The sequence below is a fragment of the Euprymna scolopes genome, chromosome 12 (genome assembly GCF_053919585.1).
Source record: "Euprymna scolopes isolate OS-2025 chromosome 12, ASM5391958v1, whole genome shotgun sequence".
Lineage (NCBI taxonomy): Eukaryota > Metazoa > Mollusca > Cephalopoda > Sepiida > Sepiolidae > Euprymna > Euprymna scolopes.
This window is the reverse complement of record NC_136493.1, coordinates 2001452-2025402: the sequence shown is the minus strand read 5'-3', so window position 1 is coordinate 2025402 and position 23951 is coordinate 2001452. Positions and strand designations below refer to the sequence as shown.

Sequence of the window (23951 nt, the reverse complement as noted above, 5' to 3'; positions counted from 1 at the left end):
TTTGGTTCGGAAGTTAATTTATCTAACACATGTCAGTAAATAAAATGCCTTAAACTGAATTGAAAGGGATTTGAAGGAAATCCTGATGTTGTGGACTTGTCCACCACATAAATTAATTTGAAAATTATTTTTTTTAATTTAATGCTGATTTTCTTTTTTCTATTCAGGCAATGGAAGAAATGGAACAAATGGAGAATTTAAAGGCCTACAATTTGAAATTGGTTTGCAATATTTTGCCTCTAAATGTCGCAGAGCATTTCCTTAAGAATCAATTCAAGAAAGATGAGGTACGCACTGTGAGAAAAAGATTAAATGTGTTCATTCTTTCAGCGTTTAATTCTTTGCACTTTTTTTTTTTTTTTTTTTAACAGGAAGTGTTAACGTATCTAACAACCTAGTGTTGCTTCATGTCAAGTTGAAAATTTCTCCAGTCGGGTTAGCGTCCTATAAGGACCATGTTGGTTAGCAGCTGTAGTTTTTTAAAACCAAATTTTTCTACGAAACTTAAATCCTGAAGCGTTAGAAAATTATACAAAAAATATTTTAATTTATATTTCTGATGCTAAAAAATGACGTTTCTCTTTTGCATTAAAATATTTGACACAATTTTCATTTTGGTTATTTTCCCAAATCTCTGCATGTTATCTGATCTTCAGATGCATTTTTTTTTTTTTTTTTTTTTTTTCATACAATTTGGGAATCCCTGTTTAACTCTGAACATAAATTTTGAACTGAACATTTTATTTAATCCACCGTTGTAGATTGTTCTGTCCATCAACCATGACCAAGTACAAATGTTACGTTCTTAGTTATTGCCTGTGGTAAGGTTTGATCCTTCAATCTCGCTGGAAAAATGGTAGGATCTTTCGACCACTCCTGATGCAATTCTCTACTTATATAAAAGCCAAGTACGGCCAATGGAGTACTGTTGCCACATCTGGGCAGGAGCTACTAGAAGCAGCTTATCCTATCTTGACAGTTCAAAATAGATGTAGCTTAGTGGGGGGGAGGGGGTGCCCTTTTTTCTTCCCTGCAACCTCTTTCTCACAGATGTTGTGAGCCTGTCTCTGCTTTATCATTATTTTCGTCTGAGCTTCAATCTATGATCCAAAACCATTACCAATAATTTCCCACACTCTTATCTGTTCCTGAACCTAAACGTAGATTCCATGAACAAAGCTTCTTTCATAGAACTGCACACCTGTGGAACTCTGTTGCCTACTTTCCAGCTGACTACAATTTGATTCTTCAAGTCCAACGTAAACAAGTTCTTGATGAACCGCCCCCCCCCAAGTAATCCAATTTACAAAATTTCCAGTACTTATGATTACTATGCTATAATCACATTGACTAATGTATACCCATTAACCCTTATCATTGAGTGTCCTCCGGGTCTTGAAAGGTGACTTTTCTTTTGTATAAAAAAAAGTCTGTTACTCAATCAGACTGTCTGAAGAGACCAGCTTCCTGATCTATGAGGTGCCTTCAATAAGTTTCCAAACTTGTTTTTTGTTTGTAGACGCTTGAAAATTTGGTATGTTATTGCTATACATCTTATGAGATGACTGACCAATTTTTATGATTCAGGTTCACATGAACAGCTACAGAAGGAATTGGAATATACTTTACAAAAGCCTGATTGTCACATGTTAGATTAAAAAAAAGAATGTGCCTATACACCCTACTGAAGCCGTATTGTAACAGCTGGTGAATTTCAAAAATGCAATCTGAACGTGAGGACACTTCCCAAGAACGATATGCAATAAAATTCTGTTTTAAATTTGGAAAAAAATGCCAAAAACGTATGGAATGCTTCAAACTGGTTTTGGATCATTTTGCATGAATTAAGCATCAGTTTTTGAGTGGCGTAAGAGATTCAAGGAAGGAAGTCTGAGGGATGAGGTGTGGGAGGAGTAAGGAAGTCATAACATCAGAGTTGATTGGTGAAATAAAGATTTTATGAATTAGGGTCGTCGACAATACGTGCAGTTTGATCATAGTGTGGAAACTGTATGCACAATTTGCAAGGAACTGACGATACAGAAGATCTACATTGTAGCCAGAGTAGATTACTTTGAAGGGAACTAATTTTATGTATAATCAATAAAAGTGCTTATGCAGAAAGTCTGGAAACTTATTGAAGGCACCTCGTAAAATGCATCAAACATTGGTGTCATTATTTTGCCTTTCCCTTTGCCAAACTCAGTCATGTCCTGCAAAGCCAAAAACTTTTCTCTACAAAACAACCAAACTAAACACCATGAATAAATATTTGAAGATATAAACAACTTGAAGCATAAAAAAATGTGATAAAATAATCAAACCCAAAACTTGTTGGATATATCAAAGCAAAATGAATAAAAAAAAAAACACTTTAAGAATGAAAACTGTTTTCCAAAATTATTGGATTTTGCATTAAATCTAAATAGGGTCGATAAGCTGTACAACCAACAAATTTTCTGAAGATTCTGAACTGATTGTAGACCAACACTTTCAAAAGTATGATTCTTTGGGCTAAGTCGTTAATTGACTAAATAAAAACCCTTAAAATCTGGATGTGCAGAATTCAACTCTAGTTTGTTCCGTAGAAGCTCATAAAACTTTCAATTGTCTAACCGCCTGGGAAGAAAGTAGATAAAATAACTAGTAATATTATTTCATGGTTGAGAGAACAAGAACAATCTAACTAGTGGATTAAATAAAAGGTTCAATTTGAAATGACGTAAGTTCCAAAGTTCAAAAAGTTCAGTTTAAATTTTAAATGTTGTAAAAATCACGATTAACACAAATGTTTGATGCTTTCCACAATTTTCTTTCCTCAAATTTTTCTTTACTTTTTTTTACTCTAGGATTTGTACTATCAGGATTGTGACAATGCTTGTGTCATGTTTGCTTCTATATCTAATTTTTCGGAGTTTTATATGGAGCTTGTCGGTAACAACGAAGGTGCCGAATGTCTTCGGTTGCTTAATGAAATCATTGCCGATTTTGATGAGGTAAGTTTAATGGCACATCAACATTTTGTGGGTCGTTTCCTCTGAACTTTTGATGCTTATGCAGGATTGGATTTCAAACAATGCATTTTTAGGTAAAAGCAATGACACATTTCTAAATGAAAAGCAATGACGAAAATGGTGTATATACTTGGATGGATTGGATCTAGTAATTCACTCTCGTTCGTCCATTTGTTTGCATTTTTCTCAATAACCACACAAGATTTTTTGCTCAAACATTAGTTATGGTGAAAGTAAATATTTGCCAGAATAAATTTTCCAGGATAATTCTGGCTGCTTCTCCTAGGAGCTATTATATAGATAAAATTGCCCTCAAATCATTCATCTGTTCATTTGTTCACACTGATCTTAATAATCACACCCTGGATCATGATAAAAGTAAATTTTTCGGTACTTCTACTGTTTAATCAAGACGTTAAAAAATGAAAATCTCGAAAAAAAGGTTATGTTGTACATATCCGTTTTGGACTGAAGATCTCTGAAAAATAAACTTCGTTTAATTTGATGGAGTAGTTTTTTATATTATTTTTTTTTAGAGGAAAAAACACATGAGAGCACGTTGAAGTCGGCCATTATAGAATTTGTTAAACACGCCACAAGGAGATAACTCCAGTTAAAGCGCCGACACTCCCTCCCCATCTTTAATACTAGCTTTTTTTTTTTTTTAAATCGAACCTTTTGCTCGGTATCATAAATTGTTTCTTCGCTGCAAAAAAAAACTACTTGATAAAATTTAAGTGAAATTTTTTTTTCCCGGAGAACTTTGTTCCATAACGGATATGTGCAATATAACTTTTTTTCGATATTTTAATTTTTTAATGTCTTGATTAAACTGTACAAGTACCGATTTTTCACTTTTGAAGAGGACCTTGCATGCTCATTTTTTTTTTTTTTTTTTTTTTTTGTCTATTTGTCAAAATAGATTGAAGTTACCTCCCTTGGATTTTACCTCTTCAACATTCAAAATTAAAACTATAATTTAATTTTTACTTATGTTTTTACTGTATCATTTTTTAAATTTGGAATTTTTATGAATTTCGACATGAAAGATAATTAAGTTTTTGCTTGAAATTAATTTATTTGAAATTCCTTTATACAGCATTTTTTTCTAAATGGATTTCTTAATTGAATGTCTTTTAACCAAATTTTGTCATCGTAAATAGTTTTGTTATTCACTGTATCAATTTTGAATAAATGTTCAATTTTTTATATTTTGGTTCCCTTAAAAACGAGGCATATTGCAAATGAGATGAAAGGGGCTACTGTGATTAGGGGCCAGCTTTATAAGGGGCACCGTAAATGAGTTTTAGTAAAACATTTGTACATATTACATTTAAATGTCTGCCTATTTTTTTTCTTTTCTTGCGTTCACTCCAAACAAGGTATATCCTTACTTAGACATAAGGGGACGCTATTTGAAACCATGCCTAGGAAAGATTAACAAGGTGTTGGTTTGTCACAGTTCAATTTCTGCATATCTGTACAGTCAAGGAAGCAGGTAGCAGGAAGGAATTCCAAAGTTTAGCTTTTCTAGGAAAAAAACTAGAGTTGGGAGCTTTCTGGCATTTAGTTTCTCAGTGAATGGGTGTGATTTTTTTTTTTTTTTTTTTTTTTTTTTAAAGTGGGTTTGTTGGGGATATGTAAGTGCAATGAGTTAGCTGGGAACAGGGAAGGAATTCCAAAAATGAGCACTGTAAGGAAAGCTGTTGAGCAAAAAGTTTTCTGGCATTTATAGAATGAAGGGATGGAATTTTGCTACTAATATAGTGGAGTGGATATAAGTGCAGTAAGCTTATCTGTGGAATTTTAATATGCAGCACTGGTGATGGGACAGACTAGAACTTGATAGGCAGTGCAGGATTTTTTCGCAAATGTTGTCCAAGAGGTATAATGTTGCAGTTACAAAGGAAAGAAACAAAAATCTGAGTCTGCATTTTTCTTTAACAAGTTATTTTATTACCCGTTACAGTCCCGTCTCTACACTATTCTGGCTTGCGTTTCTCTTTCCTTCGACCACATACCAGCCACAGCTGGCCCATTCTCGTTCTCTTTACACGTCCATTTTCTTAGATGCGCACTTTGTCACCCCCAAGCACGTGGTGTCCTTTTTATTTTTCTTGTCGTGACATGTGTACACTTTTCCAATTTGCATATCGCGTTTTTTGGCTGCTGCTAATGTCTTTACAAGCAAGTCATCCTTCATTGCTGCTATTTTCCCACGCACTCGTATGCACTGTTACAGAAATGGACTAGTGGATGGAACACTAGGTAAGATGTGACAATAATAAAACTGTTAAAGAACTAGGATACTAGCAGATCTGAAGTTTTTTAGTTTCATGGGAGGAGCCTAACTTTGCAGCAGACTTGGTAGTATTTTTTAAAGGAAGAATTGTTGGATTTACCTTTTTTTGTGATCCTTAATATTTTGCTTTTTTTTTTTTTTTTTTTTTTAACCCACAAATGTTAAACCTTGAAATCCTTCCTCTCTGGATGTAATGGATCACTATACTATTTCGTGCAACTAAATGCATGTAAAGTAAAAATGCTATTATGTAATTGTCATGCTGAAATTTTTAATTTCTAAAACTAAAACGATTAAGAAAAAAAATTTTACAAATACAATAAAACGTATAGTTCAATGTGGAAAACTAAAAATCTAGGGGAGGTAATTGAGGTTTGACTTTGACAAAATTGTAATTCTTGAAAATCAGCCATTTCTAAAATAAAAATGACTAATCACTTTTCTTTTACAAAAAAAAAAAATGGTTCTAAGCTTAAATCATTATTTTTACTAATTTTGTAACAAATAATTACATCGTGTTTTAAAATATTGATTTGTACTGCAAAAGCACCCAATAAATAACCTTTTTTAAAATAGTATCAAAAACAATTTTACACACTGATCCAGGCTGCCCGGCATTGCGCCCCTGGTCATAAAATATACAAATGTTATATTTTTAATTCAGAATTACATTATAAACAGAAATACCATAGATATTAAATGTAATGTTAAATTCCTTTTTTTTTTTTTTTTTTTATGTGCATGCGAGTATTTTTTTCTAAACATTTCACTTGTAAGTAAAAAAAGAAAATACTCTAGCTGAGATCAAAACCAAAACCTAAAAGACAGGGAGTCAAGTATGATAACCATTAGGCCAGCTTGACATGATCTTTAAAGTTTTCAAATCTACTTATTCTTAATAGAAGTATTGTTATATGAAACAATTGAGATATCAATCTGCTGACTCCCCCCCACCACCACACATACACGTTTCAATTTTGACCCCTTAGCAGCCTTTTTTGTACAAAATTTAAAGTCTTTAGATCAAAATTTAAGTATATAGGTTGAAGTGTCCTCTCACACACACATTCTCACTTTTATAGATTAGAGCCATTGACACTGCTGATCATTTAAGTTGAAGCTCAGAAATTCAGTTTTATTTACCATAAAATTAACATTTGAAAAATTAAACAGCTTGTATTTTTTTTTTTTTTTTTTTTTTTTTACAAATTGTATTTATAATTTTCTATTGGGTTACTATTGAACCTGGAAATGCCTATTTCTATTAGATCTAGCTATATCTCTCTGTACTGGTGCTACCAGATCAGGCTGCCGATTGGCATTCTGAGACGAAATGCACCTACATCAATTTGTTTTTGTTTTCTATTCTCTTTTGTAAAAAAAAAACCCTCCCCCTCCTTTTTCCTTCCCTACTTCCCGGTCCTGGATATGACCTTAAACTATATCCAATGGTGAGGCCCCAGTTTGCAGGCTTTGAGGAGTGTGGAGGCACCCTTTAATTGCCATTGCTCCCAGGTCCACTCTGACCCGGAATGGTAGTACCTATGGGTTAAATAGAAACTATAAAAAATTTATTCTATTAAAGTTTTTCTTCAAAATCTGATCAGATTCCACTTGACCCGGCCCTGTCGGTGGGGCATTAGAATATGCTGACTGCCCCCCTGCAGAGGGTAAAAGTCCCTCAATGGGGCTACCTGTTGGCCGTGGGTGGCAACCCGTGATGCCTAGGAAAAGGATCCTGGTGACTGGGCAACTGATGCCTAGGGAAAATAAAGGTATCAGTTGCAACACTCCACTTTGGCCTTGTACTAGGTTAGACGGGCAGTTGGAGAGGCCCGATCCGATCAATCGGCTGGTCATGTCAAGCCCTAGCACTTACACTGAAAATGTCAATTATAACAATTTTTTTTTTAAAAATTTAATCTAAAGATAATACATCTTATTACTACAAACATAGACAAACCAGGTAAGTGTTAGAAGGCGATGGCAAGGGTCAATCAATTGATGAGACAAAACCACACAACTGCTCCCTAACCAACGTTTCTATCAAACTGGGAAAGAAGAAACTAAAGGAGGAAACAGGAAATGATGGAACAAACTCGATCGAGTATACCTTTTTTGTATCCCTGGGATGAAAGGGCGAATAGGTTTCACCCTAACATCTCCCAGTTTCGGGCTCTGAGGAGGGTGGGGGGCAAAAGATAGAAATCGAAACAAACTTCCATGGATATAATAAACCCAAACAAAAAACCCAGAAACCAAAAAAAATAAAACAAAATCGAAAAGAACCCACTCTGACGTAACCAGCTCAGACAGTGAGCAAGAATATAACTATGAAATAATTGATAAAGAAAAATACCCAAGATTCATAGTAATCGAAACCTTAGAAGGAAAAAAGATCAGCGATCTGTCTCCATTCTTAATTGAAAAAATTATGTCTCAAAACAGCAACCCAAAAACAGAAAAAAAAATGAAAAATGGCAATCTACTTGTCACAGTCGACAACTATAAAGACGCAAAAAACATCTTAGAGATGGAAAAATTCCATATCTATAAATGCAAAAGTTTTGCCCATGAAAGATTAAACACATCAAAAGGTGTCATAAAAAGCCATGAATTAACCTTGGCTACAACAGAAGAAATAGAAAATGCCCTAAGAAAACAGGGAGTAATCGATCTTGTTGGAATAAACATAAAAAGGAATGGTCAACCCATACCTACAAAAACCTACGTACTAACATTCAATACACCAAAAATTCCCAAAGAAATAAAAAATCGGATATACAATAGAAAAAGAACAATATATGCCAGCCCCTCTGAGATGTTTCAAGTGTCATAAATATGGACATAACGAAAAATGTAGCGTAAAAGAACCTAACCACACTGAAAGTGAATGCCCCAATGAAACAAAATGCCCAAATTGCCAAGAAAAACACCCAGCATACTCTAAAATATGCAAAATCTTCAAAAAAAATAGCTGAATAAAATACAAACAAAACGTATCCTTTCCTGAAGCAAGGAAAATAGCAAGCTCTTGAGAAAAAAAACACTTATGTAGACATCACAAAAATTTAAAACCAAACAAACCAAACCCACTACCAAGACCTACTTAAGCTAATCTCCGAACTCAAAAATCTAATTGAAACTTTAAAAACTAACCAAAACAAAAACAAGAAGCAAATATCAGTATCTTGTAAAACTCGGTCAAATGATCTAAAACAAGTCCCAAAGAACAAAAGAACCCGAACAACAAAAACCACAAACTGTGAAAGATCCAAATCACGAACAAGGACTAAAGCAGAAGATAAACACACAATATATGGAAAGATGGAAACAGAACGGGAAAACAAATCCTCTTCCCCAAAAACCAAAATAAACAAACATTAATAATATTAATCGAAAACGAAAATAAATTTGAATTGATTGAAATAGTCAGAAATAAATCTAGCTCCAAAAACAGGACTGCCCAGAAGGAGAAAATGGAGACTGAGGAACCAAGCAGTTCAAGTAAACACAAAACAAAAACCACTCCAAACACAAATCAATAGAATACTAGATATAAAGACCTAAACAAAAACCAAACAGTTAAAATATATATATATATATATATATATATATATTTATGCAAATGAATAAAAGCATACAGTTGAACTACAGAAGCATAAAACCAAACTATGAAGAAATCGAACATAATAGCACAATACAATCCTAGCATAATTGGCCTACAGGATCTCTCCTAAAAGAAATGGACACCGTCAACTTCAAAGGATACCACACTTACAACCAAACAGATCACAGATAACCAACCAATAGCTGGCACCAACTATTTGTTCAATCTACATTCCACCTAAACATAAACTAAATAAAACAGAAATTGAAGATCTGATAACACAACTCCCCACACCTTTTATATTAATGGGGGACTTCAACGCCCATAACAAAATGTGGGGATGTAAGAATATCAACCAAACTAAAAATCATTGAATCATTACTGGAATCACCTGAAATAGCTATATTTAACGACCAAACACACACATACCTTCACCCAGGCACAGAAACGACATCAGCTATTGGCCTAACATTATGCTCCCCCACAATATTTATGGATTTCCAATGGGAGGTACATAACGAACAGTGTGGCAACGATCACTTCCCAATTTTTCTGAAAACCCAAGAACCTGCAACAGAAGAAACAAAACCAAAATGGCAAATCTATAAAGCTAAATGGACTGAATTTAGCAAACTTTGTACAAACTTAATCAACCAAGAAATAAACAAACCAGATCCTATGTTAGCTTTCACCAATATGCTAAACGAAATAGCAATCAAGACAATCACAAAATCTTCCACTAAACCCAAAATCAACATGGTAGACAAATTAGACAGAAAAGAAATGGCAAACATAATCGCAAATGAATTCAGCCAAAACTCCTCATCCAACCACTACTCCCCCAAATTCCAAAAATATAAAAACGCAGAAAAAGAAAAACTCAACTTCACATCCAATAACAAAGAATACTCTTTCACTATAACAGAACTAAAAAATGCAATTCATAAAAGTAGATACAGCTACCGGTCCAGACGACATCCACTATCAATTTCTAAAACACATGCCAGACACATCTCAACATTCTCTTACAGATAATTAACAACATGGTGGACTAACAATTTTCCAAAACACTGGCTCAAATCCAATATCATCCCAATTCCTAAAGCAGGAAAAGATCACTCCAACCCTACCAATTATCGTCCTATCGCCTTAACAAGCTGTATATGCAAAACAACAGAAAGGATGGTCAATACAAGACTAATGTGGCATTTAGAAAAATATAACCTCATCTCTACGCACCAAAGTGGATTTAGACAAAATCAAGGTACTAATGACCAACTTATTCGACTAGAAACATATATTCGTAATGGTCTAAGAAACCATCACGTGGTCTCAATCTTTTTTTGATATCGAAAAAGCGTATGACACCACATGGAGGTGCAGAATCTTGAAAGATATTCATAATATGGGAATCAGAGGAAACCTAGCAAAATTTATCCAAGAATTCCTATCCCACAGAACATTTAAAGTATGCTTAGGAAATACAACATCAGATCAATACACACAAGAAACCGGGGTACCACAGCCACCCTTTTTCTAATTAAAATCAACAGTATGATCAAAAATGTTAACAAGGGATTCGAAAAAAACATGTTGATGACTTTTCAATAACTTACTCATCACCAAATATGCCAACTATTGAAAGACAAATGCAACATTGCCTTAACAAAATAGATATTTGGGTTAACCAAAATGGATTCAAAATGTCCAAAAACAAAACCACATGTATCCACTTTTGTTAGAAACGAAAATACCACCTTGATCAAACTAGATGGGCAACTAATACCAGTAGTACAACATACCAAATTTCTAGGGATCATTTTTGATGATAAACTAAACTTCAAGGAGCACATTAACAAATTAAAACAAAAATGCTTAAAGGCAATAAATATCTTAAAAATAGTATCAAAACTAGACTGGGGAGCAGATCAAGCTACAATGCTCAAAATATATCGCTCACATATCAGATCCAAACTGGATTATGGTTGTGCCATATACAGCTCTAATTACAAATCCTACAAAAACAAACTATCAATACAGAATCAAAGTTTAAGACTTAGCCTGGGAGCCTATCGAACTTCACCAATGGAAAGCCTGCAAGAACTACCCCTGCATTTAAGATGGGAAAAACTAGCGTTACAATATGCAACAAAACTACAAAGCAACCCCAAAAACCCAACATACAAAACTACCTTCAACCCACAATGTACAAACTTTTATTCAGGGAAACCAAAAAGTATGCCCTCCTCTGGACACAGAATTAAAGAAATAATACATCAAATCAATGAAAACCCTGACAATATAATTACTCACAAAAAATAAACGACAGACCACCATGGACCTTACACAAACCAAAAACCGACCTAACACTTACTGCTTACAAGAAATAACAGAAGTAACTTCGGAGAACTAAGAAAAATATGCAGAATAAATAGAAATATACACCGATGGGTCTAAAACTATAAATGGAACAAATGGATAAAATCAATATCAAATACGACTGCCCAACGAGGCTTCAATATATACAGCCGAGCTGCAGGCCATCAAAATAGCTCTCAAACACATCAAAACCATCAACGAACAAAAATTCACAATATATACAGACTCCTTATCCTGTATCATGGCCCTTGAAGAAAAATCTAAACACCCTTTTATCACAAATTATACAAGAATACAACAAAATAACAAAAAACATGAAAAATTATAATAGCCTGGATACCAAGCCATGTCGGTATCCCAGGAAATGAAAAGCAAACAAACTGGCTAAAGAAACCACAAACCACCAAATGAAAAAAATTAAAATACTACACACAGACCTAAAAAGAAAAATCAACGAATATATAGAAAACAAATGGCAAAAAGAATGGAACAAATGCACTGCAAATTGTATGAACATCAACCAATAATTAAAAACGAAAAACAAATATTTTTAAGGGAAGAAAAGAAATTGTACTAAACTGAATACGAATTGGACATACAAAACTCATTCCTACCTAATCAAAGTGGAGGAAACACCAAATTGCACACTCTGCAACCAACAACTAACAATTAAACATCTATTGACAGAATGTAGAAAACACAAACACACTCGGAAGAAATATTTTAAAACAACAAACATTAGAAGTGTTCCAAGAAGTGGAGCCCCAACAAATCATAAACTATTTAAAAGAAACAAATGTATTCAAACTCCTATAAAGTAAACAAGTAAAATTCAGTTTAGAAAAACAAATCTCTTACAACTAAAACAATTTTTCGGAAAACCTAAAGCATCTTGCTTCAAAAGATAAACTTTTCAAGAAACTTAAAATATTATTACAAGAAACTGAAAACCTATTATATCAACTTTTTTAGCATTAAATGACCCTTAGAGGCTGAAATGTCGTTAAACAAACTCTCGCTCTCTCTCTGTAAATGCCTATGCCTCCTCTGCCTCTCCCATTCCTCTCTAGCTAAACAAATGCTCACACGAATTCTCCTTTTATGTAATAGATTGCTCAAGTACTTAGTCTATTTTCTTTCCAAATTAGTACATAACACTAAAATACGATTTCCCCCCCCCCAATCTCCCAGAGCCAGAGAATTAATTTTCCTAAATTTTGGATTTTGTTCATCCAGGTTAATTTTGTGCATGCTGCTAAAAGTAACATACAAAAACAGACAACTGGCCTTTATATAATAAATTAGCGGGGGGGGGGGGTACACACACATACATACACATTTTCGCTTTTATATATATAATAAATTACAATCTACCTAAATTTGCTAAATTCTGATAGGCATCTCCAAATATTAAAGCTATCTTAATCTTGGGCAATTTTTCATTTCTAATTTTTTTGTATATTTTTTTTTTTTTTTTTTTCATTGGAATTCTTTGAGAAGTAAATTGTGTCTATTTATTTGCAGACTTATCTTGTTTTGCCATGTTTCGACCAACTCTTCTGACCTTCTGGTGATTAACCACAAGATAGGAATGAGTATCATAACTGATCCCCAGTAATTACTGCCTTCCATAGTTGTTGTCTCTGTTAAGACTCTGCATTCCTATCCAGTCACGGCTAATCACCTGGAGAAGGATGTTGGCCAAAACGTGAAACAACTGAAGATGAGGATAACAGTCTGCAAAAAAATTTAATTTTTAATCTTAACTAAAGTGGCCATAGTTGTCTCCCTTGGCTGCTGTGATATTAAAATGCAAAAACTTTGAAAATTCATTTAAAATGCAACATTTATAATTACGTGAATTTTTATTCCTTAAATGTTTCTTCCAATTTTTAGATTCTTGAAGAGGGGCAATTTGCATGCATACAAAAGATCAAGACAATCGGTTACACATTTATGGCGGCATCAGGCCTGAGTCCAGATTCTAACTTTTCCGATATGCGGCACGTTGTGGCTCTTGTGGAGTATGCATTTGCCATACAGAGGCAGCTTAAAATCATAAGCCAACATTCATTTAACAACTTCAAAATGAGAATAGGTAAGAAATTTGCTGATTTACTTTGGAAAAATTAGCATTTTTCATATTTATAAACTTTTTATTTTTTTTTTTTCACCTCAAACAAGGCACAGAACCACTTGGTCGTGAGGGGCTACTATTTGAGACCAGATTTGCAGGGATACTATTTAGGGAGTTGGGCAGTGAGATGTCTGTTTATATTACACTTGAATTTCTGCACGTCGGTGCATTCAGGAAAGCAGGGGCTCAGCAGAGACTTCCAGTGTAGAATTTGAGAGGAAAAAGTTCAAGTAGAAGACTTTACGACATCTAGGGATATCTACAGTGTAGGGGTGGGATTTTGCTGCTTGTCGGGTTTGAGGATATTGCTGTCGAGGTGGTACCAGTGCTCGGAGTGCACTTACCATTTAAATACTTATAAAACAGGCACAAAGGTGCCATGTTTCAACGATGGGACAGAGGTTGGGGTTCAGGACCTATTAGGTTGGTGACTTTTTTTTTTTTTTTTTTTTTTTTTTTTTAAAACCATGTCTTGGAGCAAGAGAGTAGTAGCAGATACACCGGTCCAGATGTGGCAACAATACTCCATGCATCGAGGATGAGAATGCATTTCTGAAAATGAAAATTCCTAAAATTATTTTTTCTTGCACTTTGCTAACTCAGTATATTTGCAAAGTAGTTTTTGAAATTCTGTCATGAGCCTGGTTGCTCCTATAATGGAGATCTTCCTAAGATTCCAGTTTCTTTTCATGTCATACGTAAGAATTTGGTATTTTTCTTTCTCAGCTCTTAACCCAGCATCTTTGGGGAATTCCTAAAAATGACGATTTCAACGTTTATTTGCATCTTCAGATTATTCTATCAATATATTAAAATTATAAAATATTAATTATGGATGTAAAATTATAAAATATATCTTTGATTTAACTGAAAATGAAAACTCTTTGATACTATAATTCTTAATTACATTTGTGTGTGTGTGTGTATATATATATATATATATATATATATAGCCTAGGAGCCGACAGGGCAGAGGATCAACGCATGACACACGACCAGCAGAAGCGCAAGAGGAGGAAAGAGAGAGCTGCCGGTTCACAGCCTGCCGATACCGCCTTCACGTGTCCAGAGTGTGGAAGAGTCTGCCGAGCACGGATTGGCCTCATCAGCCATCTCGGGACCCACAAACCCCTGACGCCGAACTGATTGATACCTTGGTCATCGTCGACTTCGACAGACGAGCAAGAAGATATATATATATATATATATATATATATATATATAATATATATAAAGCCTTAAATAATAAAAATAAAGAATGCTGTTTAAATTCCCCAGAAGGAAAAAAAAAAAATTAATTTTAACCTATCGCAGACTTAACACCTACTTAATCCAACTTCTAAAAAGTTTGACAAAAGAGAATTCATTTCTATAAGGATGGGGAAAAAAAAAAAGCATTAACTAAAGTTGTTAAATAGACTTAGCACTTGCATAAGCCGATTTCGCGAAAGTCTTCCATTTTAAAACCGAATTTAACTACATAAGGATGAAAAGAGAAAACCTTAACTAAAATTTTGTAAATAGAAAACTGGGATCATTAGCTGCTTACCATGTAGCTGTTTTGATATATATATATATATATATATATATATATCTAATAGTTTAGGCAGGATGCTATGTTAGATTTTTATTTCAAGGAAAACCTCTGTTTGTATTGTTAAGATGTATTTTGTCATAAGACTGAAGAATGGTTACGCTTGGTAGCATTTTTTCTAGTGTTTCTGTGAAACCATAGGTATCAATGGATGATCTATAGTGTTCTTTGACCGTGTGTGTATACGTTAGCGATATTTTGATAGAAGTTAGCTCCCCTGGAATCTAGAAGAGTTTTCTCCCTTTACATATGAATGATTGTCCCACATTAGAGACGTGTGTATATATATATATATATATATATATATATATATATTATAGGTAATTAAATGACTTGCTGACTAGTTTTCCAACAAATGATAAAAAAATAAAAATTTAAATAAGTTTTGGAAGTTTTAAAAAGGTTAAAAAAATAAAAAATAAAAAAAACTTCCAAGACTATACATATATTAGTGATGGGACCATTCCAATATTTTCCCGATTCCGTACTAAATTTGATTCCAATTCTTTATAAATCTCAAAATTTAACTAGAATGTTATATTTTCCGATTGTCATAAAATTACATGTTAAATGTTCATATATTTTCTTGAGCCTAAAAACAAACTTAGCTTTTTGCATCACTTGTATTTAAAATTAAGATTATTTTATTACAACCAGCAGTTGAAGATTTTACTTTTTAAACAAAATCAAATCAAAAAAATAATTTAAGGAATCATTTTTTACATCGGAAAATATTCGCAAATTTTTCTGATAACCCAGGAATTTTAATGTTCTGATTCCGATTGTCCCAACACACGTGTGTGTGTGTGTGTGAGTACCACTTGATAGAACCTTGCTATCTCTTCAGGTTGTCTAGCGTCCATGTGAATATAGGTGACTCTTCAGCTCAATTTGCATAATCATTCGAATGTGGAGGGACTTTGTGTACCTTTTGAATGACTTTTCAAACCGCTTCTTGATTTAAACCAATCCATATATTACAATAATACTCAAGTGACAACACATCCTAATAAAATTGCTGATCTTGTCTAACATTGTGACTGCACCAAACCAACTTAAAACAGAAACACATTTTTATTACAGTTTTATCTGCTTAGTTACACATGCTTCGATTACCGAATCATATCAACAACCCAGTAACTTCATCAGACTTTACAGAAACCTGATGAAGTTACTGGGTCGTTGATATGATTCGGTAACCGAAACATGTGTAACTAAACAGATGAAAACGGTAATAAAAATATATTTGCTCTGCAGTATTATTGAGCACTTTGTTCAGGTTTTTATTTACCAGTTATATATATATATATATATACTATTTCTTAAGCAAATTTACTCTTCTAGAAAAATGTCTAAAATTTTGGATTAAAAATAGTTTTCAGAAAAAGTTTAAATTTGCGGCATCTCGCTTATTATCTCTTCATATTTTCCTTTTTTTTTTTTTTTTTTTTTTTTTTCAAAACAAAGTAATTTTTTGTCAATCCAAATTGATTCCAGGAATGAATGTTGGCCCAGTTGTAGCCGGGGTAATTGGTGCCCGCAAACCCCATTATGATATTTGGGGAAACACTGTGAATGTCGCAAGTCGAATGGACAGCACAGGAATGCCAGAATGCATCCAGGTAAAATAAAAATGTCATTTTGGTTGTAACCTTCCTTTTTTTATTTTTGTGATTAGCCGTCGGGTTAAACAGCGTTCAAATATTTATTTGTATTAATTGAAAAAAAAAAATAACTTCTGTTTCTTTGTTCAAACTCCTCAGCTTAACATTCACAGGCAACATGAACTGAAACAAATACATTGAAGACATTGCCAAGGCTGCTGCAAATGTGGGCTCTCTACCATGCTAGAAAATTACTTGTGCCTGATAGCATCCTCTATTTTTATAAAGCCAACAAGACTCCAACATCCTACATCATCAACCAAGCTTCATCCTCCGTCCTATTGCTGCAATGTTGCATCGTCATGCTTTTTCTTTTTACAAGATTTTAATGGAATTTGCTCTAATGAACTTGTAGCACTTGTCCCTTCAACATACATAGTCCCGAAAAGCAGCAAAATCCAACCCCTTTACAAGTCCCTTGTTGATAAATTTTCTACTTGAATGGTTTCTTCCTGCAAACTGCTAGACTTTGGAATTCTCTCCCAGTCTCCTAGCTGATGCCTTCAAACAGAAAAATCTCATGCATGGATAGGAAAAATAAAATAAACTCCTACATAAAAACGAAATGGCAAAAACTATGGGATGAACAACTAAACAACAAACTTAAAGAAATACACCCAAATGTTGGGCAAGAGAGAACCATGATACCAATACGAAAAGTAGACACTATATTCACCAGAATCCGAATTTGTCATTCAAGACTAACACATGAATACCTTCTGAAAGCAGAAAGTATCCCTCAATGCAGAATCTGCCAACGACCACTAACCATTAAACACATTAATGAAATGTAAAAAATATGAAAATATTCGTACGAAATATTTCAAAGAACAAAACCTTAAAACAATATTTGAAAAAAAAACGCCTTACAAAATATTAGATTTCCTGAGAAAAATTAAACTTTTGGAACTTATTTGAAAATAAAGCAAACCACTACCCAAAGTCTCAAATGAAGAATATTCTCTTCATCTTTTATGGCATGAAATGACCTATAGGGTTGATGTGCTGTTAAACAAAAACTTACCTACCTACCCAGTCTCCTGTTTGTACTAACCTGTAAAAGTCTAAATGTAATGTTAACAAAGACCTCTCTCCGCTCAACTCCCTACATAGTGTTCCAATTAGACATGATCCTGAAAGATTGTCTAGTTTTCAGGACTGGACTATATTTTAAACTGATTATTTCAGTCGTGTAAATTCTTTTGAATTGAGAACAAAACTCAAGATTTTTCTCTTATTCACCTTTTCCTTTCTGAACTGACAGTAAACTCACATGCGAACAAAGAAACGCCAAAAAAACCTTACATAGACCATAATACACAACACCAACTCTTGATATCTCTCGGCTATCTAAAAACTCTGACGATTCTCCAATTTGTCCTAATTCCCCTCTTTGCATATCATCCATCTACAAAATCAAGTTTTTTTTTTTCCTTCTCCATCCGTCGGGCTTGCTTGAATAATATTTTTTAGGGACCTCAATTGTGAAGAGGTGTAATTTTGAAGAATTTTGTCAGAAGAATGTATATCGAGGAGCACAAGTGCCACAAGCCCATCAGAGCACTTGTAAAATAGGTATGGGGATGCATCGGATGTTGGAGCTTAGTTGACAGCAAGATAACTATTGGATTGGAGACCCTTTAGGGTCCTGTCTAAAAGGGAGACTGGTGGTAGATGCACTAACCCGGATGTGGCAATGAACGCATAATGCATGGGCAAATGGTGTAAAAGTGCAAGATACTGTTGGGTGCGAGTAATTTTGTAGTAGAGGGAACCCACCTTTGCAGCAACTGACAATGTTGTGATTAGATCCTCCCCCCCAAGACCTTAGTTTGAAGTTGGTTCATCAGAACAAAGTGTGAGCAAGCATTACTCATTCTTTTTTGAATTTATAACTTAAAAGGAATGCTGAATCTTTATTTCCATTCTCACTAAGCCAATCAGATGCTGTATGGAGGCATTGAATAGTCTTTGTCAGTCAGTACTTCAACCTGAAAACATAATTCACTATGGAACAAGGCCGATAGCCATTAGTCGCATGCTCTCATGTAATGAATGAATGCGTGAATGTAGGATTGACATAAAATTCTTAAAGATAAACTAAAATGACCAAAAAATCGGCTGAAATGACTTAAATAAAAAGTAAATGACTTAGAATGACTTTAATGAACTTAATGATGAATTGAATGACCTTGAGAATGACTTGAATGCTTAAAAAATAACTGGAATCCTTCAAAAACAACTTGAATGATCTGGAGAATGACTTGAATGGCTTTGAGACTTACTGGTTGTAAAGTGGGTGATCATTTTACATTAAATTAATACAGAAAAGTGATCCCACACTTTATATCACAGTTACAAACAAGTACAGCATGTAAGAATAGATACTACACTTTGATTTTGGTCAAGAAAAGCTTAAAAAGCTAAGAGCAGCATGTATTAATAGACCTTTGATCTTAACTAAAAAGGCCAAGCCCAAAAGTGTTACAGACAGACGGACGGAGTGACTTTGAGTCGCTTGCACTCGACTAAAAACAGAAAGCAAATCAGATCGTTTATCAAACTTTTCTATTTTCTCACGACACCCTGCTGATAGTCACGTTTTTGTCTACCATATTCTTTCACCTTTTGGTCTTGGTTATGTATTAGTTATTATTCTGTGTCCATTTCAGATATTCTGATTCTGTCTCTTTAGCTATCTCTGGTCCAAAGTTGTGCAAAATTGACATCTGTGTTCCTTGTGCCACAATTTTATTTGGACTCCTGAATTCCTTTCATATGGGAGAAAGACGTTGAGACATGTAAAAGTCCAGGGTCCACAAATAAGGCATGACGTTGCTTGTTGCAAGCCAATATTTTTGTGGCTACCATATTGCATAAAACTGGGGAGAATAGGCAGGGAGTGAGGTCATAACACCAGAGTTGATTGGCCAAATAAAGAATTTCAAGGATAAATATCTTGTCTATAGAAACAACACATGCAGTTTGATGTCAGTGTGGGAAATGTACACAATTATTTGCAAGGAACTGAAGATGTGGAAGATTTGCACAAATACATCAGTCCACAACTCCATCCGGGCATCAAGACAGTTCCTCAGCCTCCCAATAGTTCATACCTTGCTCTCTGACTTTTGGTCATTTCCTAATCTCAAAGAAAATCTTAGAGGCTGCCATTGAGACAATTGAAATGAAAAAAGCGGTGACGGGGGTTATGATACGCTCACATCAGGACTTTCATGGGGTCTTTCAGAATCTGTTGGAATGGTACAGGTGCATTGCAGCTGGAGAAGATTACTTCAAACGGAACTAGAGTTTCGTGTGTGTACTATCAATAAGTGGCCTTACCAAACTCGGTCTGGATCTCCCAAATCACATTCTTAGATCATTTGTAGACATTTCTGCAGATGACGCCACAATCTATGGCAACACTTCAAAGGCCAGCAATGACCAAAAGCATTCAGATTCTCTTCTGATTTTGAGCAAGTGGTGCAATGGAGAAAAAGGTGGCTGGTTAATTTTCATGCAACTAAAACTAAGCTTCTCATCATAATCGATCTGACCCCCCCCCCCCATCACTCCAATTGCTCGTCTTGGGAAAGCTCCATGTCTTGGCAAGCTTTTGGGACTGACCTTCACTCCTGATCTTAAATGGAACAAATATATCAAATCTGTTTCCAAGATTGCTGGAAAAATGGTTGGATCACTCTACTGCTCCAGTAAGTATCTCACTGCCAATGCAATCTATCTGTAAAAGAACCGGGTATGCCCTAAAATGGAGTACTGTTGCCACATCTGGGCAGGAGCTGCTTGGTGCACCCTACCTTGATAGTTCAAAACCTAGGTGATGCCGCTTTTCTTTTCCCTGCCACTTCTTTCCCACAAGAGACATTGAAAACCTGTCTCTGCTCTATCATTATTTTCATGGCAAGTGCTCGACTGAACTCCAATTTATGCTTCCCCCTTACCATGTGTTTATCTTGAGCGATCAAATTCCTCATGACTGGCATTTGCTGACTAGGCCTTACAAAGCAATGATTTGTCCTTACTTGGAATAGTGTTCAGAGTTGGCAAGGTGTTCTGATTCGATTGAGCATCTACATCGTGCCATCAGATATATGCAAGGTGGAATGATAAAATTATCCCCGCCCCCCCCCCAGAAAACACTATAATTTCATTTTTAAACTTTATTGAAAAAAATCGATTCAGGTAACTTGATTATGTAGTAGAGCTGACATCTATTCAATGTAGCCGGCTTCAGCCTCAATTACCGCCTCGATATAGGTCCGGAACTGGGAGCATAACTTTTTCACATTCGCTGACGGAAGCTTGGCGAATACTCAGCAGATGGCGGCAATCAGGCTGACTTTGGTGTTGTGGGAGGTCATGTTGGTGATGTTCTATGTATGACCAAACGAAGTAGTCCAATAGGATCAGGTTGGGAGGAGGGGGGACAGTGAGATAAGGGTATAAGGTCGTAGCACTCCTACTGAAGCCAAGTCTGGGTCTCTTTTGACTTGTGGGCTGGTGCTGAGTCCTCCTGCTATATCCAAGGTCTGCCAGCAGCCACCTGATTGCACCAGGGGATTACCACACTCTTCAGCCCATCCAGGTACATTTTGATGTTGACTTTCAAGCAGACTTTGAAGATGTGAGGTGGCATGATGTGGTTCTCACTTGAAACCACACCAAAGACCATAACTGTGGGTCGTTTGATGTGTTTAGTTATGCCTTAAAGTGCTGAACCGTCAGAGTTTGCATTTTGAGAATGCTAGCAATGGTTCTGTTGTCATAATTTGAATCGGTAGAGAGCACAAATTGTACAGCAGCAGATTTCTGATCTCGTTCGTTGAACATTCGGACATGGTAGAAGGATGCTATCATTCTTTGGATTTGTACACAACTGGCCAACTAGCAGATGGTCCGCAACAAAAAAAGATAACTTGTTTTCATCAAACTGAAATGGAATCATGTTGTCTTTTCTAGCACGACAATTTTATCATTCCACCCTGTATTACATATTTCTTGCTGTGACCCTCCTGTTCCCTTTGGAGAATATGATCTGCTTAGATTATATCTGTCTACCCAGAATGTGACAGTTGGCATGTGTTGCCTACAGATTATTACATGGTTCTTGTCCCATCGCAATGTTTAAATAGCATCTTGTGTCGCAGCTGAACAGATCTGCAACGATATATGTTCACATTAGATCCTCTGCATAACGCACCAGTGTTTGCTCAGAAATGAAATGGCGATCACCTTTTTCACTGTATGTGCTGCCTCAGCATTGTGTGAATGAACATGTATCACTGTTACGCTTTCAGAGTTCTGTATTGACTATCGTGATGTTCCCAAGTTTTATGCATTCACTAATGAGCTTAGCCTGTTTATGACCAAGGCTTAAAAAAACATTGAAGACTTATTTTTATTGGTTTTTATTTTTCATTATACAATATACTCATGACATTAACACTTTCTGCAAAAATGAAAATTTCATGAATCTTTTTACGAAAGACATTTCCGGTTTATTTTAAATGCCACATTTAAAGTTTTTAAATTTGTATCTTTTAGATAACGCAAGAATTAAACGACATCTTAGTTCCACGTGGTTATCAAACGACTCGAAGAGGCTTCATTAAAGTGAAAGGAAAAGGCGACATGTTAACTTACTTCCTCCATCCAACACCTGACGACAGTTGAGGATGCCACCTGGTGGTTTAAATCTGCTACTAAGTGTTATGAAGGCCAGCAACTCATTTTTCATCAACATCTCAAACTATCACAACATTTTAACGAAAGCGATACACCTCCAAGAAAAAAAATTTTTTTTTTGCTTTTTTTTTTTTTTTGTTTTTTGTCATTTTCATATTTTAACGTTCGTTTCATTTTTTTCATTCTTTTGAAATAATTTACTGCAAGGATTTTAGATTTTTTTTTAACTTGATTTTTGTCAATGCTGTGTTCCTCGCTCGTTATATTTCGGTGTAAGACAATGCAGAGTTGGTCAAATTCACCTTGTCTGGCACAAGGCAGCAAAGAATTAAGTAATTTGAATTGAACTTTTAATGATTGGCCTGACTTGCATTGTTTATTCTCTGATGGGTTAAAATGGATATTAAAACGTTGAATCATTCCAATTTTTTTTTAAGTCAGTGCTGTACTAACGTGATAGACTGCTTTTACTTGGAGGCCCATTTCCAAACTTCCACTCTCATAACCACTCACAGAACTAAAGATGTAACGACTATAAAAAACATTTAAAAAATGTAAAAAATATGTATAGCAAAGATTAATGAACTCAAACATTAGAACGATATAAAGCCTGAAAAAGAAACAATTCAACATAACGTTTGATAAACGAAACTGAAATATTGAATCAAATTGTGATGAACTATCAAGCGTTCAATGCAAATATCTTCAAAATATTTTTGCCAATATTTACCTGGATGCCAATTGATCTTCTAGATGTGAAGTTTTTCATACAAATGAAAACCAGTTCAAATCCAGTACTGACATGTACGTAAACACTAAAAATTATTGTTCATTCACTTTTAGTGAAACGCACAAAAACTACATTTTCCCATAACCCAAATATTTGTTGATAGTAAAACATGACGTTCATGAATTAGCACTAGGATCCTAACTGCCGTTAAGATTGACCTGCCTGGGAAGTTTTAATTCATTTCACTTTAAATTGATTTGTTTTACCTCCCAATTATGAAATATGGGTAGGGTGAGATAGTCCGACTTTTATGCCCCTCTCTCAAACGAATTACACCAGATAAAGTATGCTGACCCTCCTCTGAAAGGATTGATCTGAAGTATTTTATTCCTTTTCAAAGGATTAACCTGGATTAATATTAAAATGAATTATCCAAAACTTAATATCAACTTTTTTTTTTTTTTTTTTTTTAATTTGCATCAACCGGTTATAATTTTAGTGCAACACCTTCCTGTGGCTGGCACGCACACACACTGTTTCACTGTATCACACCCCTTCAATGTAGATAAACTAAAATACCTAAAGCTGGAATCATAGCTGTACCGTTTAATGGACAATTGGCGTCCCTATCCATTCAGCTATCAACCACTCACTATGAGTAAGCAAACAGTCAATTGATCAGTGCTCCATTTGTTTGCAGCAGCTTTGCATTTCTGCTAATGTTAGTTGCTGATTGATTACCAGAATGCTCAACCCTAGGATGGGATAGACAAGGATAAAATTTCATGTAAACAAATGGAGCGATTTTTATC

The 23951-nt window shown here is 34.8% G+C and overlaps 1 protein-coding gene across 5 annotated transcripts in view; it reads left to right on the top strand.

Annotated features, from left to right (window-relative positions):
• The window catches only part of LOC145291149 (adenylate cyclase type 5-like), a 489601-nt gene extending 466570 nt beyond the window's left edge, over nucleotides 1-23031 (top strand). For all 5 annotated transcript variants that reach the window (XM_080136671.1, XM_080136673.1, XM_080136675.1 and 2 more), the window contains 5 exons: nucleotides 168-287; nucleotides 2850-2996; nucleotides 13202-13403; nucleotides 16534-16658; nucleotides 22269-23031. In XM_080136671.1, coding sequence (XP_079992797.1) covers nucleotides 168-287; nucleotides 2850-2996; nucleotides 13202-13403; nucleotides 16534-16658; nucleotides 22269-22397 — 723 coding nt within the window. In that variant the 3' untranslated portion in view covers nucleotides 22398-23031. The remainder of the gene's footprint in view (nucleotides 1-167; nucleotides 288-2849; nucleotides 2997-13201; nucleotides 13404-16533; nucleotides 16659-22268) is intronic.
• Nucleotides 23032-23951: the final 920 nt, after the last annotated feature.